This window comes from Corapipo altera, unplaced genomic scaffold (genome assembly GCF_003945725.1).
Source record: "Corapipo altera isolate COAL_440 unplaced genomic scaffold, ASM394572v1 254, whole genome shotgun sequence".
NCBI lineage: Eukaryota > Metazoa > Chordata > Aves > Passeriformes > Pipridae > Corapipo > Corapipo altera.
Window position 1 is genome coordinate 431,855 of NW_020885035.1, and position 19,882 is coordinate 451,736.

The following is a 19,882-nucleotide window of genomic DNA, read 5'->3' on the forward strand; positions in this document are numbered from 1 at the left end:
TAACATGCAAGTATTACAAGAATACAGTTCACAGAAAAACACCAGATAGTAACAGGCTACTATGACAAAGTCATGTCTGGGGTTCCTTCAAAATTCTTTTTACTTATTTGTATTTTCTGCCTAAAACCATGAGTAAATATTTCTTATCAGCATTAAAATGTCTGCACAGTCAGCAGTCCCCAAGTTTTTTATACAGACAGATAGGTATATTTTTATATAAACAGAAAGACACTTCTGTGTTGAGTCTCTTCTCCCTTGCCGCTTATGAAGGCAAAGTGTATTTGCATGACCCAAACAAATCATCTGCTGAGAAGACAGTGATAATGCTGTCTGTGCTGCCAGGATCTGAGACTTTTTTCAAAAAAGCATCTTTGCATGACAAAAATCTAATGCCACACCAGACAGCTTTTTATTAGTAGAATGCTAATCAATTGATATCCCCAAGTAATTAATTACGCAGGGGGAACAGGAAGTCTCACAGCAAACATGTACATTCCATTTTCCTAAAGTTGTTCTGGCTCCTCCTGGCCTGTGAGCTCCAGTTTGGGGCAGACAGTGCCAGATGAACTGTGGAACAGAGCTTCTTTCTAAAAGGCTGCAAATCTGTTCCATTAATTCTCAGCTACACTAAGCACAGTTGACTTTGAAAACCAAGCCAAGCACTAGAATTGATCATTGATGCTTTGCATCCTTCAAAAAGCTCTGTACTTTAACAAAACCTACCACATTATTCACTGGAAAATTTAGCTACATGTCTTTTGTATTAAAAGCCTCTGGACAGCACTGAAGGATCCCAGATCTCATGAACTTTTCAATTTGTTCATCACAAGGCTTCTGCTCAAGAACCAGACGTGAGACTCACAAAAATGTTAGGCAGAGATTTGGTATCATGCAGTGGAGCAGTGAGAGGGGAATCACAGGCCTTGACATTCCCCCTGTTGTGCTTCTCAGCAGGAAATACAATGGGATTTTATCAACAGTGATTAATCCCTAACAAAGGACAATGGATCCACTACTCGGAACCATCAAATCAAGCCTAAATGCCTTTTCTGGCAAATACGCTTCCATTAAATGCATTTTGAAAACCCAGCACGACGACATACAATAAAGCTTCACAGCCTCAATTATTCAAGAGATGATTATTACTAGATTATCTAAATGGATTACTTTTATTGTCAGGAGTCCTGAGCACTATGGCTCAGAATTTCACTGTGCTATACAGTGCACTGACAAATAAACAGCCATTTCTAACATAAGAAACCCAGATTTTCCTTTTTGTTATTAGTTTCATCAATAAACCAGAACAGAATCTACTAGCAAGTGCCAATTACACGGGATGTGCAGCTGCCTTGCATCTGCAGTGCAGCACTTCATTTGCCTAAGTAAACTCAAGAGTTTTGGTACTTAACAGGCAGCAGATTTATTAGCCCAGAGTGCCACATTAGCAAAACTACCCCTGGAAGAAAGGTAGGCAAAGACCAGCTAAGAAAACATTAGACATAAGCTGGACAGAGTGATCTGTGAGCACAAATACGAGTAATATCTGAGCATTCAAACCCACAAGTGCAACCTACAGCTCATCCAGGTGCAGGATAACTTGGTAAACTGTGAGCGGGACTGACAGTGAATAAATAGGTTATTATGTACCACAGAAGATCATAAATCAGTTTCTGTTTTTGAGAGTTCTCTTTCACAGAAAATACTAACTGGCTTCTGTCCCAGTGCTTAGCAGCCACATTAGCGCCAGACAATGACTTGCCAGCACATCTAATGCCACCACACTAAACACATTCTGCAACACAGACATCAAAATCCTGGGATCTTGCACCTGCACTTTCCAGAATCTGACATTCCTCATCAAACGCAGTACGTGCCTAATGGAAGCTAAGCAGCCCCAGTAATAGTGGAGCTCATTAAACAGACGTTTACAAAGGACAGAAATATCCAGCTGTCAGAGCAGGACCACTGCTCTCTCTTCCCTGATCCACAAGAAAAGCCTACAAAACATTCCGAAAAATAATGAGTCTAGAAACAAACTTCACCGAATACCAAAAATCATAAACTCAGTAAAGTGCCACAAACGCAGTTATTTTACTCCCCTCTTCATGTTCCAAACAAACTACCCTTTTTCTTTTTTTCTCCCTGGAAAATAAACTTATTTTAGCACTTCTTTCACTCCCTCTTCCCATCCCCTCAATCCCCCTTGCTTCCATTTCAAAGACTCGGATGCTGAAAAGCATGTCTAGTTTTTACCCACCACCTACACCAAAACATTTAATAATGATTTCTTTACATTTGAAGCTTGGTTTGCCTACCTTTTAACAAGTCACACAATAGTGCCCGTCTTTCAAGGGCTCCCATCTTTTCTTAACACATTTGCTAAAGGTTCATGAAGGCTCTACCTTACAAAGGTGGACTCCCTCCCATCACAGCAGTATAAGCCACAAAAACTTCATTGATTCCCTGAGCAGGGAACTGAAGCAAAGTGGAAGCTGGGTTTAGTTAGAGAACTAACTTCTGCTCTCACTCAGGGTTCAGCACATCCACCTCCAGGGACCCAGATGCCGCAACAGAACTTACCCATCCATGCAATCCCTCTTTGGCAAAGCCCTGATAAACATCAGGAGCATTGTTCATCACCTACTGGGTCTGCCTTGTTTACTGACTGGTACTTACAGATGGTCTTTCTCTGAACCTGTAACCAAACTGATTTCCTTTATTTAAGCACAACGCCAGAAAGACTGAGAAATAAGCCTAGAGAATGCCTATTTTAACATCTTGTGGTGATACTTAAGGCTATCTTGATTTTATCAGGCACACCCATTTTCAGGACTCCTACATCTCAGTCTGAATCCTTGAATTATTACAACCCACACTTGTGAGTGGGAGTTGAAAATGTGAAGAAAAAAAAATTTTAAAAAAAAATCTTCTTTTACAACAGCAGTCCTGTAGGTTTAATTAAAAACAAAGAAACCAAAAAAAGCAAAGGAAAAAAAAAACCACCAAGAGATGACAGAGTCACTGGCTTAACAGCACTCAAATTCTTTGCCAAGACACAAAATTCTTTCTGTTCTTGCCTATTTTCCCTAGACACCTCCACCTCCTCTTTCCCATTAAACTAAACCCAATATGTTCACACAGTCAACCGTTCTAATAACTTGGTCAATATAAAATATTCATTCTAGCTCTAAATCTGTCAAATTAGGATGATTATTCTCTACCAATTCAAGAAGCATAAAAGCTCAGAGGACTGCAAGCACACCAATGCTGCTGCTTCCCCTACCAACTCAGTAAGGTTGTCCTCTTGTGGGAGAATTAAGAACTTAATCATGAGGGCATTTAATGACAGCACAATCCAGATTTCACCATGTTTTACCACTTTCACAGGCTGGAGATGTTAAAACAAGAAGGTGTCACAAACCCTACTTAGCACCTAAAATTTTGTTAGGCAAAACTGAATGAGTACAAATCAGAACATATGGAGCACTTCTGTCTTTCGTGATTCAACCCACAGAAGTGATTAGCTTGGCTTGTGACCAATTTGACATCTTGACAAATCAGTCAGTTCCTCACAGAAAAAGGATCTCAACTATTACATGTTCAGGCAAACCAGGTTAATTTGATTATTACTCAACTCCTCTGTCAATCCCAATTATTCAAAGCTCCACAATAAAGTGAAAACCAAGGGGTCTTTGCCACATCTATAACAAAACACAACCAGCATCACAACTGATATATGAAACAGCCTGCTGGAAATTCAACTTACAATCAACTCCTGTCATCAAGATGTCAATGATGGTGGGCCTACTAAAACATCGGAAAAACATTCAAATAAAGTGATTCCAAAGCCCTGAGGATTAAAAAGCTATTGTTAGCATTCAAACTTCAAGATCAATACTCCCTTAAACTTTCAGTAGAAATACCTGGTTCCACTTACCACTTCATTTTCTAGACCACAAATTATCTCCACACGGTTCAAAAGTCACTAGTTTAATCCATTTCAAAAGTTATTTCCTGAGTTTCATACCACAGAAACAAGATGTGTGATGGAAATGAAAAATACCTTCTCTGCGCTGGGGGGAGAAAAATCCAGAATGTACTTAAAACAGGAGCTGAATCAGACTGCTTAGCACAACCCTATGACTAGGGTCACAAAAGCCATTAAAACTCACTAAATGACGCTAACATGCAGTTTGTACCATCAAGCACAACGTGCTTAAGACAGAACTTTCAGTGTTCATCCCAATGCTATTTGTTTCTATGAACTCCTCCAAGGTCCATACCCTCAAACTTATATTTAAGCTATTACTTCAGTTATTACATCACTTTTCCCTGTGAACTTCACAGGTCTCTGCTCACACACAGCCTCTCACAATGCTGCCACACAGTAATTGTTCAACGACATCACAATGACAATAGCTGTCTTTTTGACATCATTTTGCCTCCTTTCTCTACTGATGTCTGGGATTTTGGTTATAGTCTTCAGACTCAGCTACAAAACGCCAAGTCCTACTTCTGATCCACAGTTCAAACCTGTCACTGGTTTCTTAAAAAAAAGAAAAAAAGGGCAAGAAAGAAAGAAAAAAAAAAAATCCGTTTCAGCCTGCCACCTTTGGGTTTCTTCCCTGGCTGTCCTTCACGTTTGACAGACATAACCAAAGAACAGCAGTAGAGTCACACCTCAGAAACCTCTCCTACCTCTCCTCTGTCACAAGAGTTCCCAAAGGTTTGGCTGCTGTACACAAACACCGCATCACTGTAACCTCATTTCAGCTCCTTGTCCTTCCAGGCTTCCCAAACTCTGCTCTGTGTCTGCACAGCACCTCCCACACCAAGGGCTTGCTCAGAGAGGGTCCTTCAGCTCAACAGAGCTGCGTGGACACAGGAGCTGGGATCTCAGCAGCTCCAGAGCTCAGAGCTGGCACAAGTTTATCATGCAATCCACAGTCTATTTACCCCAGAACATCCCAGTCGCACCTTCAGACAACCAAAATCATAAACACAAGTTCATTTTTGAAGTTAACTGCCCCACAATCCTTCAGATCATCTTCAGTAAAAATACATCACTACTAAATCAATTTATTACCTACAGAACCAGAGCCAACAGACCTGTGTAACCATATAATGCTACCAGAAACAGCCTTTATGTCCTTTTTTTTAAAATGAGAACTCAACAGTTTCAGTAGGTTTGTTCTTCACACTAAAAATGAAAGTTATTAGTTAGCTAACTATATCTTATTTCCTGAGGGAAGGGAGATTTACTGGAAGCCTTCCAACTGTGAGGCCAGGACAAGATGATTATGAGAACCCTGAAGCACTCTGACCATAGAAAGATGTAATAAAGAGAAATTAAAATATAGCTCATCAGTGGGAATGGCAGGGAACAGGAAATGCTAAACAATACTTGGTCACCATCAGATTGAGTGCTTTGCACAGGATGAGAGAAGACTGAAAGCAGTGTCAATAATTTTGACTCACACATCCAGAGAGAACAGTCTAATCATCTGCTATTTATACTTACAGGACAGTAAGACATCTTCTCCCTGCATAACACTTAGCATTGCTGATTTTCTCATCCTGGCTACCTTGGTGGTTTCATATTTCTAAAATTAGACGGTAAGAAAAAACACAGAATGCAGCAAGGTGCAGGGGGATATTATTTTACAGCACTCGTTTCACAGCACCTCAACAATGCTTTTTAGTTGGAAGGACTGTGATATTAAGTGTTCTATGAAAATGTTTAAAGATTTCTTTGCAAATTACTTCTATACGTTACAACCTGTAGAAAAATCTTTACTGTATTCTTTTCCCCGAAGTGTGCATTTCCCATAATACACACATATTTTAAGTTATAAACCCCTGCAAGTTGGAGCCAATGTCACAGCCTTCAAACTGTTAACCCATCTGGCACGACTGCTACAACAGGACTTTATTTTCTTCTAGATTGTTAATAAAATCTTTCACTAGAATATCTGAGTAAGTACTTTCCATTTGAAATGATGTTAATAAAGTGTTGGGAAACAGTTAGAAAGACTATATAGAAGCAACCAATAGAGAAATAGAAACATACTTCAAAGCACAACTGAACAGCACATCCTGCCCTAGTCCATCGTTACTGCTCCCCATAACACCCTTCACCACCACCACAATGGCTGTGCACCCCAGAACCCACAACCTCAGCTCTCCTCTGCCCACCAGCAATGCCAATAAACCAGAGCAGAGCTGAGTCCTGCACACTCCACTGCACAAGGACTACAGTGCCAGTTTGCAAGTGCCGTGGCAAAGCAGATACATCAATTTTCTTATGAAATGCCTCTAGCTTTTATCACCATAAACACCAGCACTAGTAGGCAATATCTCATTACCACACAATTGTTTATTACTTTCTATTGCTATTTCAACGTGTATATGGATATTAATTTTTAAGGATGCTTTCCAGTTAAGACTTCCCTGTTAACTTTCAGCTACTGCCAAATTTCAGAAGATCTGGAAGTTTCTGTCCACACATGAATTTCCTGTGAGGACTGCAAAACAAGTGCCTTTCAAATCCATACACTTTACTGAGGGTGAGCTGGTTGCAGTTCCAAACCTCATGCCGTCACTGCCCAGCTGACAGGCCCAATAAAGAAAGGTGTGGGATATGGGCAAAGCCAACACTGAGGCAATGAAGAAAACACCTGGTATTAATTAAAAGTAGATTTCAGTAACACACTCACATATTTAAGTTAGACATCACTGTCTTCTAAGGTCCAAAGGGAAAAAACCCACCAACTCCTCCATACTGAAAGGAAGGGTTAATTCTGTAGCCTCACTGGTTCAGACAATAAGATCACACTGTAGAGAGACTGAATAGCCTGAGGGTAGATAAAGCTGCAGAAAGAGTTTGCACTTTACTAGACATCTGATAAACTAATCCCCTTCAAGGCTTAAGCTCTCATAACTAACAGAATTCAACAGCAGCCTTAGTTAAAAATCAGCTGAGAGGGCAGCCAAACAAGCAGCACAAATTCAGGGACAACAAGAGAGCATTAGCATATACACACTCAGAACCACTGCTCCGGGATCCACAGGTACTCCAAACCCACCACAGGGGTATAAGAGGGAAGTAGTTTTTAAGAGCTAACTTTCCAGCTCCCAGAATTATGCTGCTGTGTTATTCTCCACGGAACTCAGACTGCCAGCCTACAGTTCTCTATCTCAAATACCTTGCAGTTAAGCAGGGTTTGTGCTCAGGTTCTCCATCCTATACACGCAGTCCCAAGGAAAGAGCAGCACACGCCCGCTATGCTACAAATGAGTCTCCCTCCCAGTGAAGATCTGACAAGGAGATACAGCTAACTGCTGGGAAGAGAAAGAAACAAAGCAATTAAGAAGAACCACAAAAAAAAAATAAATCAACACACACACAAAAAAAAAAGCTCAGTTCTACAACTAACCTGAACAATGCCAAACTGACACAGCCTTAGGAACAAGAACTGCACATGGCCCAAGCTGTGATCAATTAAATAGCAATACCAGCTTCATCTCTGTGCTCTGCCTTTCAATAATTAAGGTTTTTCAGATTTTGTTTTCTGAGTTTACGTGGCTTTGAGTAAAACTACCAATTCAGGTACTGAACTTGAACATTTAGACTTCTTTTACTTACAAATTTCTTTGTATTTCCTTGTGTAAGAGATTGGAGGCAGTGGAGTCAGAAGCCTCCTAGGAAGGGATGCTGGCTTTTGTACAGACAAAAGCCCTCCTTCTGTCAATTTACACCAAACTATCTGTGGGCTTTTCCATTCAAACCCATCACAGTCCTCTCTTCTTTCCTTGCCTCCTCTGCTGATTGATTTTTCTGGATGTGCCCACCCAATCTTATCACAAGAAGAACTGATTCAAGAAAGATCAAGAACTGATCCTTCAGTTCAGGAAGGATATTGAGGTGCTGGAGTGGGTCCAGAGAAGAGCAACGAGGCTGGTGAAGGGACTTGAGCACAAGTCCTATGAGGAAAGGCTGAGGGAGCTGGGGTTGTTTAGTCTGGAGAAGAGAAGGCTTAGAGGTGACCTCATCACTCTCTTCAACTACCTGAAGGGAGGTTATAGCCAGGTGGGGGTTGGTCTCTTCTCCCAGGCAACCAACAATAGGACAGGGGGACATGGGCTCAAGCTCTGCCAGGGGAGGTTTAGGTTAGATGTTAGGAAGAAATTCTTTACAGAGAGGGTAATCAGGCATTGGAACGGCCTACCCAGAGAGGTGGTGGATTCACCATCCCTGGAGGTTTTTAAGAAGAGATTGGATGTGGCCCTTAGTGCCATGATATAGTAATTGGAGTTGGATCAGGGGTTGGACTTGATGATCTTGGAGGTCTTTTCCAACCCAATCTATTCTATGATTCTATGATTCTATGAAAAGGTTTTCAGGAAAAAAAAATAGGAAAAAAAGTTGTTTTCCGTTCTATCCTGCCTCCAAATACTAGCCAATTCAGTCCTAAGATTCCCAAGGGTCATTCTGCATGTCCTTACATTGTCCTCTTCTTAACTGAAGACATACTTCTAAAAGCAGAGGCCAAGACCAAAACCAGACTTGTGTAAGAAAGGAAGGAAAAACACAGGCAAAGAACGAATTGCTGATTCCCACTGGAGCACTCAATTCTTTCAAACAGACCAATAAACATTCCTGAACTCACAAGTCCCAGGTACCTGGAAATGGGGAGCTACCGTAACATAACACATCTTAGGAAAAAATGTGCTTTTTTACCTCAGCCAAAGAATCCAAGAACCCTCTGGAGACACCTCTTACATGGGGGAAGTTTGTACCAGCTGAAGAGCCTCACGAAGTTCTGTCATTATTTTAGCAGAAGAGTAACATATGGGCAAACTTAGTTTCAAATGTGATAAACAGAATACAAGTGAGCAGTGATCACCTTTGCCATGCTACTGAGACATGAGCCACACCCAAACGCACGAAAAAGCTAAAATTAAAACAAAAAATTAATATCAGGTAACAGGAAATCTATTCATTGTCCAAAAAACTGACAGAGGGAAATACATGACACACAGATGTCATGTTACCTAGGAAAGACCCCATTACAGAACTCTAACAAAAATTGAATAGTGTCAGCAAGCCATGTTTCTGAGAGTCAACAGAAAGCCAGATCTTTAATAAAGGATGGTTAAGGTTTTTATATTTTGAATTTAAAGTACTGTATTCAGTTTCCAAATAAATCATCTGATGGAATTAGAAAGTTAGTAAATTAATCATTTATTAAACAAAGTTTTTCATTTATATATCTAGTCTTAGGCCCGATTTGCTAAATTGAAATCTTGTAAAAAGCTACAGGTAACAAAAGAAAAGATTAATTTATACTACAAATTTCTGAAGGAAAAAATATGCTGCAAAGTAGTAAAGCACTTGAAACATTTTCTATTTATAAACACAAACTGAAATTTATTGTCTTTTACAAGATGATGCACAAGGAGGTAAGTACCCCAGTACAGAGAAAAGCTACCTATTAAATTCAGAAGCGGTCATGACATAATCTAAAAATACTCCCATATCACATTCTGACCTATATACAAATATTAAAATATGACAGTATACAAGAGGATCAGGTGTATTTAGGACAGCACACCTGGATTAACAGTTAGCAAGACAGAAATATTTAGTTGTCACCTCCACCTCTTTTTTTATTTAAAGGTTTACTCGCTGCTTAACTGTTATTAAATAGATCAACACCAAGGTTTGACCAACATCTGGGTATACCAAACATAAATTGCACCTGCAATAGACAATTTTGTTACCATAACTGAAAAACCAACTATATACTCCAGTGGAGAAATAAATTTTTACAATTTAAAACTCATTTATAACGTTACTTTATTGCCTGAAAAAAAAAAAATTAAACCCCAACTTGACAGTATTAAATTAAATCTGTTCAGAACAACCTTCAGAAAGGAAACAATGTGAAGATACACATCTTGGTGCAGATAGTCATTTAAGATATGCAGTGAACTGCACACTCTGTGGAATAATCTAGTTCAAACAGACATTTATTTGGACGGGTTAGTAGGGACTGACAGACAGAACAGATACCTCCTGTCTCCTGGGTTAAGAAACAGTAAAGGAAAATTGCCACATTTATAAGCTCCAGAGAGGAGCAGGGAGCAGCAGAGCAGAGCTAATAAAATCATGAGTGGCACACAAAAGGCAGGGACCAAAGCGTGTCTGAAACAAGAGAAGGCAACACCGAGTAGGAAGCGCAGTCAAAGCCTGACCCTTCTTTGTCGCAGGATGTTGAAAAGTTCACAGAGATTCAAAAAGATTTCCTACTAATTCATTTAGAAAAAATACAGGAAGGGCTACAAAACCCAAAGACCTCTGCTGGGTGAAGTCCCTGAGCTCCAAATCTCCAGAACAAAACCCTGAGGAATTGGAGATATATGACAGCCAAGCACCACAACAACAGCTCTTAAGACCACAGTACCTCATTCAATTCAGTCTTCAATTACATCAGCTTCTGTATTTTGGACTGAAATGTCAGCAGCTAGACCACTGTTGGTTCCTATCTCTTTAAATCTCACCATGGGTCCACAGTCCAAAGCTTATTAACCCTCCTCTACGAACTGCTCACAACAGGTCTTGGTTGCACATGTTTTCTCCTGTCTTTGATGAAGACCAAGGCTGAAAAAAACTACAGATTAATGACAAACTCCAGTCAAGTTCACAACAGTGAAATCTTAACTGTACTCCTATTTCATGGCACCCTCTCTCCAAGATTTTCTACACCAACTGAACAGCAGATCACATATGTCCTATGATTACCCCAACAAGTTTTTTTGTCTGCTTGACTTTGGCTTTTGGGCTGTTTTGTTTGTTTTTGAAAGGCAGTCAATTTACATTCTGTGTTTCAGGAAAGGAGAGAAGCCAAGATCAGCAAAAAATAAGGAAATAAGCTGGAGGAATATTTTGAAATGACCCCATCCTCACCAACACTCCTCCAAAGTACAGATTTCCAGCCCCTCCTCACCAGACATGCAGGACTGAAGAGACTTGACTTGGGCCACCTGGCAATGACTCAGCAAGTGCTCTCTCTTTCACAGAGCAATCATAATTCAGATTTTAAATCATCATTTGATTGAAGAGCCCTGTTCCCCTAGCAAAAAAGTAAAACCATGGTGAGTCAACCCAAATAATAAGTCAGTAGTGTCTGCTTAAGTCACCTGCAGTGCAGCCTAACTTCAATCATCTCAGCATTTGCATCAGCTACATGGCTGTTCAGAACACTCAAAAAGATCTTCATACAGATGCAGTATTACATGCAATACTTTGCTGAGTCAGAGGTATATGCATCTTAACATACAGATGCTTAAGTTTCCCTCAAAGCATTTAATTCCACATCTATTCTTCCAAAACTTGCTTTTCCAAACTAGTATCACCAGACATCAAATGGTCATGTTATGGGCTATTCTGAACATGTATTTCCTTATTCAACTGAAAGAAGAAATTACAGTAAGTGAATAAATATCATTAACTCAACTGCAACAGAAAATCCCTGCATTACAGGTGGACACATTTACTAGTTCCAGTGAACACAACCCTCAAAGGTATTTGAGCCACTTTTCAACTACTTCATTCAGGCCATGGTCCAAAGACATTTCTCCTGGAAACAGTGCCAGTTTAAGCTGCTCCCACCCTCAGCCATTTGTCTGGGATTGATCCCACACCACCTCCTCAGCCTCAGTACAACTGCCTGGAGTGCCATATGGTGAATGGATCAGGGAACTGCTCAGGGTTAAAAAAAAATTAAGCCAGCAGTGCCACCAAGAGAAATGTCTGTGGAACCACAGTCTCCAAAACTTCTAAAAACGTAGCCACTGGAGGGTTAGGTTAAGCTAAAAGCTTTGACATTTACCCTTCATCTTTTGTGCCCATGAAGTTCTGAACAGGGTACATGAGTTAGCTCAAAGGCAGCTGCTGTATGTACATGGAGGCAACTTCCCCAGGAGCAGATCGAGTTGCTCCATTCCACTTAATTCTGAAAAGTAGCAACAGCTGCTACAAGTAAAATAAAAATATTTTTAAGAAAATTACTAGAAAGCAAAACCCAGCAAAATCCCTGAGGCTCCTCTGGTTCCCCTGCTCTCATTCTGTCTCACAATATGACAGTTGATGTTATTCCCGTGTACCAATAACAATAGTAACTTTCTGGGGGAATCAATATAATGAAGCAACACAGCATCAGTTTAGCTTGGAATTCTTCACCGGTTTCCAAGAACAAGCTGGGTCCAAGCAGAGCAGGCCTCAGTCCTTACCCAGCAGGGTGAGGAGGGCAAACATCCCTGTAGGAACACCGAGCGGGGATGCCCAAAGCACAACAGTGGGCAAGCACAGCACGTCACAGGGGTGTCTCCTCCCACACAAACACCTTATTGCCAATTCCAGGTGAACCTCTCAGATCGTCAGCACTTCTTTTCAGCAAAAGCAGAAGCAGTTACTGAGTCCAACTGAAAGGGAAAGTCAAGTCTGATCCCAGTAGAGATTCAAGATCGCTGAGGAACTAAGCAGCTCTACAATTCACTGATGGCGGGATTAGAAGGCGGCTGAGCTTATTTTTGGACAAATTTTAGAAGTACCACTTTTACAATTGGCTCAGTTTGATGTTACACAAGAGTTCTGCTGCTCTCAAGCAGATTTAGAGATCCTGGTACGTGCATAGCAAGAATAGCTTCTTATAATACGGTTACTCATTCTTTACAACTCTTTATGATGGCTATGCCATGTCTTTTTGAGACAGCTCCAAAGATTCACACAGAGTTCTGGAAAAAGAAAAGTCTGAGGTAATGCAAATGTGGAATAATATATTATTTGTATGCACGGTATATAAAAGGCAAAAGCAAATGCTTTTTTGATTAAGAAAATATCTGATATATCTTTCTTAGAGTCTCTTGAAAGATTTAAGTACAGGATCAAACCTTCCTTTTTCCAGATTTTGTTCACTGTTGCTTACTTTGCAACTATGCAGCAAATTAATTAAGTGATTAATCCCTAGCTTGGGACACCTGAATTCTCTTTGCAATCTTCACATTCAAATAAACTTCACTCAAAATCCATCCATTTCTTGATCTACATAATATTTTTCTTTTTGTACAAAAGCAAAGAGGAGGGAAGGGCAGAGTATAAAGCACTGAATCCTTGCAGTCAATTCTGTAGGAACACTCCTGTGTTTGATCTCTTTGTCCAATTACTATGACAGACATCCTCCTTCCCAAACACTGACTGAACTGACCCTGGTAGACAGATGAGGTGACATTCACAGGCACAGGATGACAAGCTCAAGCTTACTAGAAACACTGAAAGGAAATAGGAAGTTTTATTTACTGCTGAGCCAAGATTGCCCAGCTGATATGCCCCAAACCTACAAGACTCCTGTTTGCATCAACGCTGATATAGAACAGCAGAAACAATGAAGATTGTCTGAATCCCTGTTGCATTTTGAGCTTCTCCCACTCCTTTCAAACCAACTTCAAAACACAGCACAAAACACATCCTACAACAACATTCCTTCATTCAGAGGCAGCAGTGATGTGATAAACTCTGGCATGTTTTTAGCATCGTCCCCAATAGCTGGAGTAAATAACATGACAGGCTCCTCACCAACAACCTGCTCTTCATCTTTAACCCAGATGCTACTACAAGAACATGTAGCATTTTTAAATTTCATTAACCAACAACAACCTATGCACAACTAGTTTAGAGTACATTTGTCTGTTTACTTTCTACAATAATTTTACTATTTTTCTGCATCTTCCAGTTATTTCAAGGCTGAAGAGCCAAAGATGCAGAGTACGTACTTCTAAAATAAGGAATGGACAAAAAAGTTTCACTTTTAAACAGATTAGCTCAAATGTGTTCAAAAAATTAACACTACCTTCGGGGAAGGGAAATAGAGGACAATATGCAACACACTGCACTGAAAATCAATATATGGCAGAAACCAAGTGCAACCTACAGAAGTGCCATTCTGTGCCCTATGACAAAGCCAGACCACGTTTAGAAAATTTGGGAATGCAGAAGCAGGAAGACTAAAACAACTGTAGGTCGTAAAAAGACTAGGTAAGAGCAGCTCAACACACAGTCAAGGCAAATTTAACTTCATCTTTCAGTGAGAAACTATCAGCACATGGAGTACCGGTCTAAAATATCTTATTTTCAAGTTATCAGACATGTTTTGAAATTATTTTCATATTAACTGTAAAACTACTGGTAAGTTTCCATTACATTTTGTGAACTTCCATTTTACCATTAAGTGAAGGCAAATTCAATTAAAATAGACAAAATCTGCTGCTATTCTCTTCAAATGGTTTTACCAGACATATTGAATTTTTAACAATTCCCTATTTGTAAATTACCAAAGATGAGATACCCAAAATATACCATTCAGAAAAGCATCAATGTATTGTTTCCAGCACTATATCTTACTAGCTTTACTGTAAATAAAATAATAATTAAAAAAAAAAATCAAACAGCTGCTTCAAACTCTCATTATTATTTAGGTTTTTATTAATAACATCTAGCATTGTGATTTATTGCCACAATATATTTCCCTATGCACAACTACGAAACGTTACATCTGCCCATTACAAGACATTAAAGACTACCAACTCAGTTCCTGATTTTGTCTTCCAATCCACAGATATCATGGCAGGAAAACTGAACATGAACTTACAAATCACCCCAACTTTTTTACTGAGAGTTGCACACTAGATGTTCAAAAGCTTATTTCCATTTTCTCTTTCATATGGTGAAAATATACAACTGAATGCATGCCTATATTCAATATACAACTGCAGGACCATGAAAAGTCACTGAACTTTGAGGTGAAATTTTAATAATTCGATTTACATTTTAATAATTACACCTCTAAATAATAATTTTTAAAGCAAATAGAGAAAAATACCTCTGCCATCACCATGTCAAATCTTTTCAGGAGTGATTACAGAGTTTGCAACCTGTGGCCCACAAAGCAATTCTTAAGGGACAGTGAAGACCAGGGAGATCATACGGCATTGACTCCACCTCTTTCCTCTTAGCCATTTCTTTATTTGCCTAGAGTTATCACTGCAATCAGAGCAGCACTCAGGCTCTTCCAGGCAGTCAGCAGTAAGGAAAAACATAGTTCCCAGCTTCCTCTAATAACACCAGCTGTTAAGCTGAAAAATAGTTATGAATTCTCTCAAGAGCTAGTGAAACACATACACATATATACACATGAACACCAAAGTATATGAAACTTTAGTCCTTGTTATTTTTATTTTAAATAAATGCTTTGCATGCAACAGGAATGTCCAAGAAAGAAGAATCAAGAGGTCTAACTTTAAAGTTGTGACTAAGAATGTGGAAATCAGCAAGAAAACTCCTGGATTAAATGTTATACATTGCACACGTTGTACCTGTGTATCAGGTCTTTACAACATCTGTAAATGTTACAGGATAACTAAGAAAGAGGAAAATCCTGGCATAGAGGATGTGCATGGGATAGTGAGAGCATTGTTCTTCCAGGAGACCAACAGCACTCTCAACCACTGCCAGTTGTTCTCACCATACTCCCCACTAGTGGTAAATTATTAGGAAAAGGTGAGAAAGGCAAAATTTCCATAAAATAAATAAATAAATAAATGCATTGGGGGGGGAACCCACACAAAAAAAAGAGACTCTACATATCCTCCATGCTGCAATCATGGAAAGTATAAGGAAAGACTTATTTAATACACTTTCATGTAGTAGGAGAAATCTATCTAGACAACTGAGTGCTTTTCTACCTTTTCTTACCAGGACAATAATTTCAGCTATGATAATAATCATTAATTTAGCTATGAAAATACAATCACAAAACACATTTAGCAGCAATTGAAAACTGGACTCTTGATTTCCCTGCTCCCAGGCTGAGAGCAGCCAGTCCATCCTTCAGGCCTGGAGTTCCTGATTTAAGGAGTAGCTCTGTTTCCAGCAGGACTAATGAAGGTTGGTTTCCTGTGGATTTGCTCCTGCAAGCCCTGTGGCCACTTAACCTTAATTACAACCATTGTCTCTAAGTTTGCTGTGTCTCCTCAAGCTCCTGCACCCTGTAAAACTCCCCATTTGCCCATCTATTCCCCTATTCCCACACTCAGGCTTGCTCTCGCACCTTTGTTAACACCCAGCTCTTTGTCTTGCCCTCAAACCCGTCTTCACATCCCATCAGCTCCATCCTCTCCCCTCCCTGAGTGGTGACAAGCAGAAGGCAGCACCCGCTGTGACTGGGTTGAAGCTGGGTGCACCCCAGCTGGCCAGCTGGAGATCCCTCTGCACCTCTAGGAGTGCACCAAATGCCATGACCTCCTCATCTTCATGGTTTTTTGAGAAGAGGGTTCTCGGATGACAACTTCCACAGAGCAGGAGAAGGTAGCCTTTCTCAAACCTCTCCCTGTTCTTGAAGTGGTTGAAGTTGACTGGGGGAGGGGCTTCACGCTTATTAAGAAAAGATACAAAGCCACTGTAAATTATACTTCCTTCCAAAGCCAGGATTAAAAGGTAACTCAGTTCCAGCCAGCTGCAAATCACATTGAAAATGCTGCCTGCTGCCCTCCTCCTGTGCTGTGGTTCAGGGCAGCTCCTGTATTTCTCCACCATCCATCCCATTCAGGGGGAGCAGGAAGACACAAAATTGACAAAAAGTCAATTCCAACATTTTTATGCTGCACCCCGTGGGCAGCAATGAAACTGTCAGCAGGAATTACCGTTCCACTCCAGTGATGGGGAGCAGAAGGGTCTGGAGCTATTCACAGGGATGGCCACCTCAAAACAAAAGCCATGAGAGGATAAGAGCAGCACTCGCTCCAGCTAGGACAGCACACGTGGAACAGGACTACCAGAAAAGAGTCCTTGTGCTTTGCTGCGGGCAGGGGAGAGGATACTCATTGTAGCAAATATCAACTAGCAAGAAGATAATTACAAATGCACAATGAGAGACTAACCCACAGAAACTACCTGTTGCTAAAAGAAACCTTATCATTTTTGACTCTACCCACTCCCTTTGTGATTTATACTGGTTTGTGCCTTGGGGACAAAGAACAGGTGACATGAAACCCAAATACTCCACCTTAAAGGGGGCAATGACGCTCCAGTAGTTAAATACTAGTCTGAGACTCGTTAGACCTAGATAGTATTTCCAAACCTTCCCAGGCTTTCAGCACTCCTAAGAGTACATCTCCATAGCATAATGCAGCACTGTGTAGCCAGCCTGAATACCAGCAGGAGCATGGCCATGGTAGCACGGCATGCACCCACGCTGGAGTGCAGCTGGAGCATCCATCCTGCTTCCCAGGTAGTTTGGATCTATCCAAATGGCGCTCCACCACAACACCTAAGCACACCCTTAGTCATCCTGCCTCAGAAACCAGCTGTGACATGACAGTTCTTCCTTAAATTACCAAAAATTGTAAAGAAAGAGCATCTGAAGAGATAAACACTCAGATACCAAAGTTAGGAAGAACAGCAAGTTCCATATACCACCCATTTAACATACCAGATACAGCCCCTAAATGCCTCCGTTTAGCACCCTCTCTCTTTATGTCAGCTCTGCCCTTAGAGTTTACAAATTATGGCTCTGGCTTGTAAGTGTTAGTAAATACCTCCTTAGACCTTACTCAGTGTTTCCATAATTGTATACAGATTCTAGAGAATACTACCCTGCAAGAATAACATCCAAAATACGTTCTAAAAATAAAACATTCTAGACGATTCTCACATATAGCCAAAGGTTGGAAACATAAACCATGCCATAAAGAAGGGCATGAACAGAATGCTACTTGAATTATAGCTCGAGAACGGGGAGGAAAAAAAAACAAAAACAACATACAAAAACCCCCCACCAAAACCCTAACCCTCGATATAGTAAAAAAGTAGCATCTTAAGTGCCACATTCTGTTTCTAAAACAAAGCTTAAAGCCCGAGACGAATAAAACCAGGAATTCTTAATTTTGTGATTCATACTTCTCGAACTAAGTAATCGATAATCTCCACAACCAGGCAATTGTTTGCTTGATGAGTTTGTAAAAAAAGGCAACATTCCACCCCGATCCTTGCCGGGCTGTGAACGCCGCCCCCTTGCCAGCAGCAATATGGATTGCCCAGCGCAGTCCGGTGATTCCTTTTTTCAGCCTACGTAATGCCCATTTACATAGTCACGGTATTTTTAAATGTGCTTTCAGAAGCACTAAATAACACAAAAACATGGAAGGAGACAAGCACAGCAGCAATACGGCACTCCTGTGACTGCGGAATTCACGAACAAAATACCGACCAACTCCGGGGAGCACAATAAAACTCCATTTTCCAGATTATGCATTCAGAACGCCAACCCAAGGAAATCCTGGCCGTGTTTCCCTCCTACAGCGAGAGTGTGTCTGAGCACAACAGAGCATATCCTGGCTCCTTCGCTAACCTCCACGCACATTCCTACACCCCTTAGGAAAACAGTGACAGCGGACATGAAAGCGAGGGAAACAATGACATTCTTTTAATAACAACGTTCACCAGCGCGCCGGACCCGCTCGGTCCGCGCTACGCAGCGGCAGCTCCCGCATTCCCCCGGACCAGCCGTATTCCCCCCGCCGCCCCGGGGGCTGCCCCACCGTCCCCCCGTGGCCAGACCGGCCCCGGCCCCGGCCCCCCGCGGCTGCCCGGCCGGGGCTCGGGGGCGGCGGGGCCGCAATCCCGGGGGGAGCCCGCCTGGCACCGCCGCCGCGATCCCCGGCCCCGCAGCGCGCCCGAGGCTGTGCCACGCCGGGCCCGTGCCACGGAGGGCCCGCCGCCCCCCCGGCCCGGCTCTTACCGCCAGCTCGGGGTTGTGCGAGTCCCGCTGGGACACGGCGCGGATGACCCCGGCCCGCCAGCGCCCGCTCTCCGGCGGCTCCTCGCCGCCCAGGCACAGGAACCGCTTCCCCACCAGCTCCGGCCGCGTCTCCACCGCCATGGCCGCCGCCGCGCAGGCACCGCACCAGCCGCCGAGCCCGCCACTCTAGGGGCCGCGCATGGCGGGCACGGGGCGGGGACGGGCGTGGGTCTGCGGGGCTCGGCAGGGTCGGGGCCCCTCGGCCACCGCCACAGCCCGACACAAACAGGAGCGAGGGGCGGGGGCGGCCGGGGGCGCGCGCTCCCTCCTCTCTGCCCGCCCGCCTCCTCCCTCCCGCGCGCGCCCGCCGCGCTGCGGCCCCGACCACTCCGCCCACGCAGCCCCACTGCCATGGAGACCGGCGCCGCGCGCCGTCTTCCTCCGCGGGGAGCGCGGGGCGAGCGGCCACCACCGCAAAGAGTCCCCGGCCGCCGCGGGGGCACCGGGGACACCACCTCCCCCGGGGACTCGTCCCGCCGCCCCCCTGCCCGGCCCTGGCCGGGCGAGCGTGGCCCTCACCTGCCGCCCGCGCGCCCCTGGGAAGCAGCCCCGCGGTGACGTGACACTGGCGGGGTACCCCCTCCGTGCCTCCGGTGCCTCTGCGGGAATTCGGACACAGCCCCTCCGGGGTGTCTCCCCTGGGTGGGAGAAGCGGCTGAACACCCACGTCAGGCTCGCCCACACCCTGCTTAAGGCACCGCTCCGGGAGCGCATTAATGTGTGTGAGTGTCTGAAAGGAGGTGCCAAGAGCGTGGACCAGGCTCGGCTCGGTGGTGCCCAGAGACAGGACAGGAAGCAACAAGCAGAAACTGCCGCACAGCGAAGTACCACCTGAACATGAGGAAGAAGTTCTTTACTATGCAGTGACCGAGCACTGGAACAGTGCTGGAACAACCGGAGAGGCTGTGGAGTCTCCCTCAGTGGAGATATCCCAGAACTGGCTGGACACAATCCTGTGCCATGTACTT

The 19,882-nt window shown here is 42.8% G+C and overlaps 1 protein-coding gene across 2 annotated transcripts in view; it reads right to left on the reverse strand.

The window, feature by feature from the left end:
• Positions 1–19,014, reverse strand: part of JMJD1C (jumonji domain containing 1C) — a 156,359-nt gene extending 137,345 nt beyond the window's left edge. Inside the window, exon 1 of one of the 2 annotated variants that reach the window (XM_027668269.1) lies at positions 18,855–19,014. In XM_027668269.1, the coding sequence (XP_027524070.1) occupies positions 18,855–18,995 (141 nt within the window). In that variant the 5' untranslated portion in view covers positions 18,996–19,014. The remainder of the gene's footprint in view (positions 1–18,854) is intronic. The other variant, XM_027668274.1, reaches the window with a different exon arrangement.
• Positions 19,015–19,882: the final 868 nt, after the last annotated feature.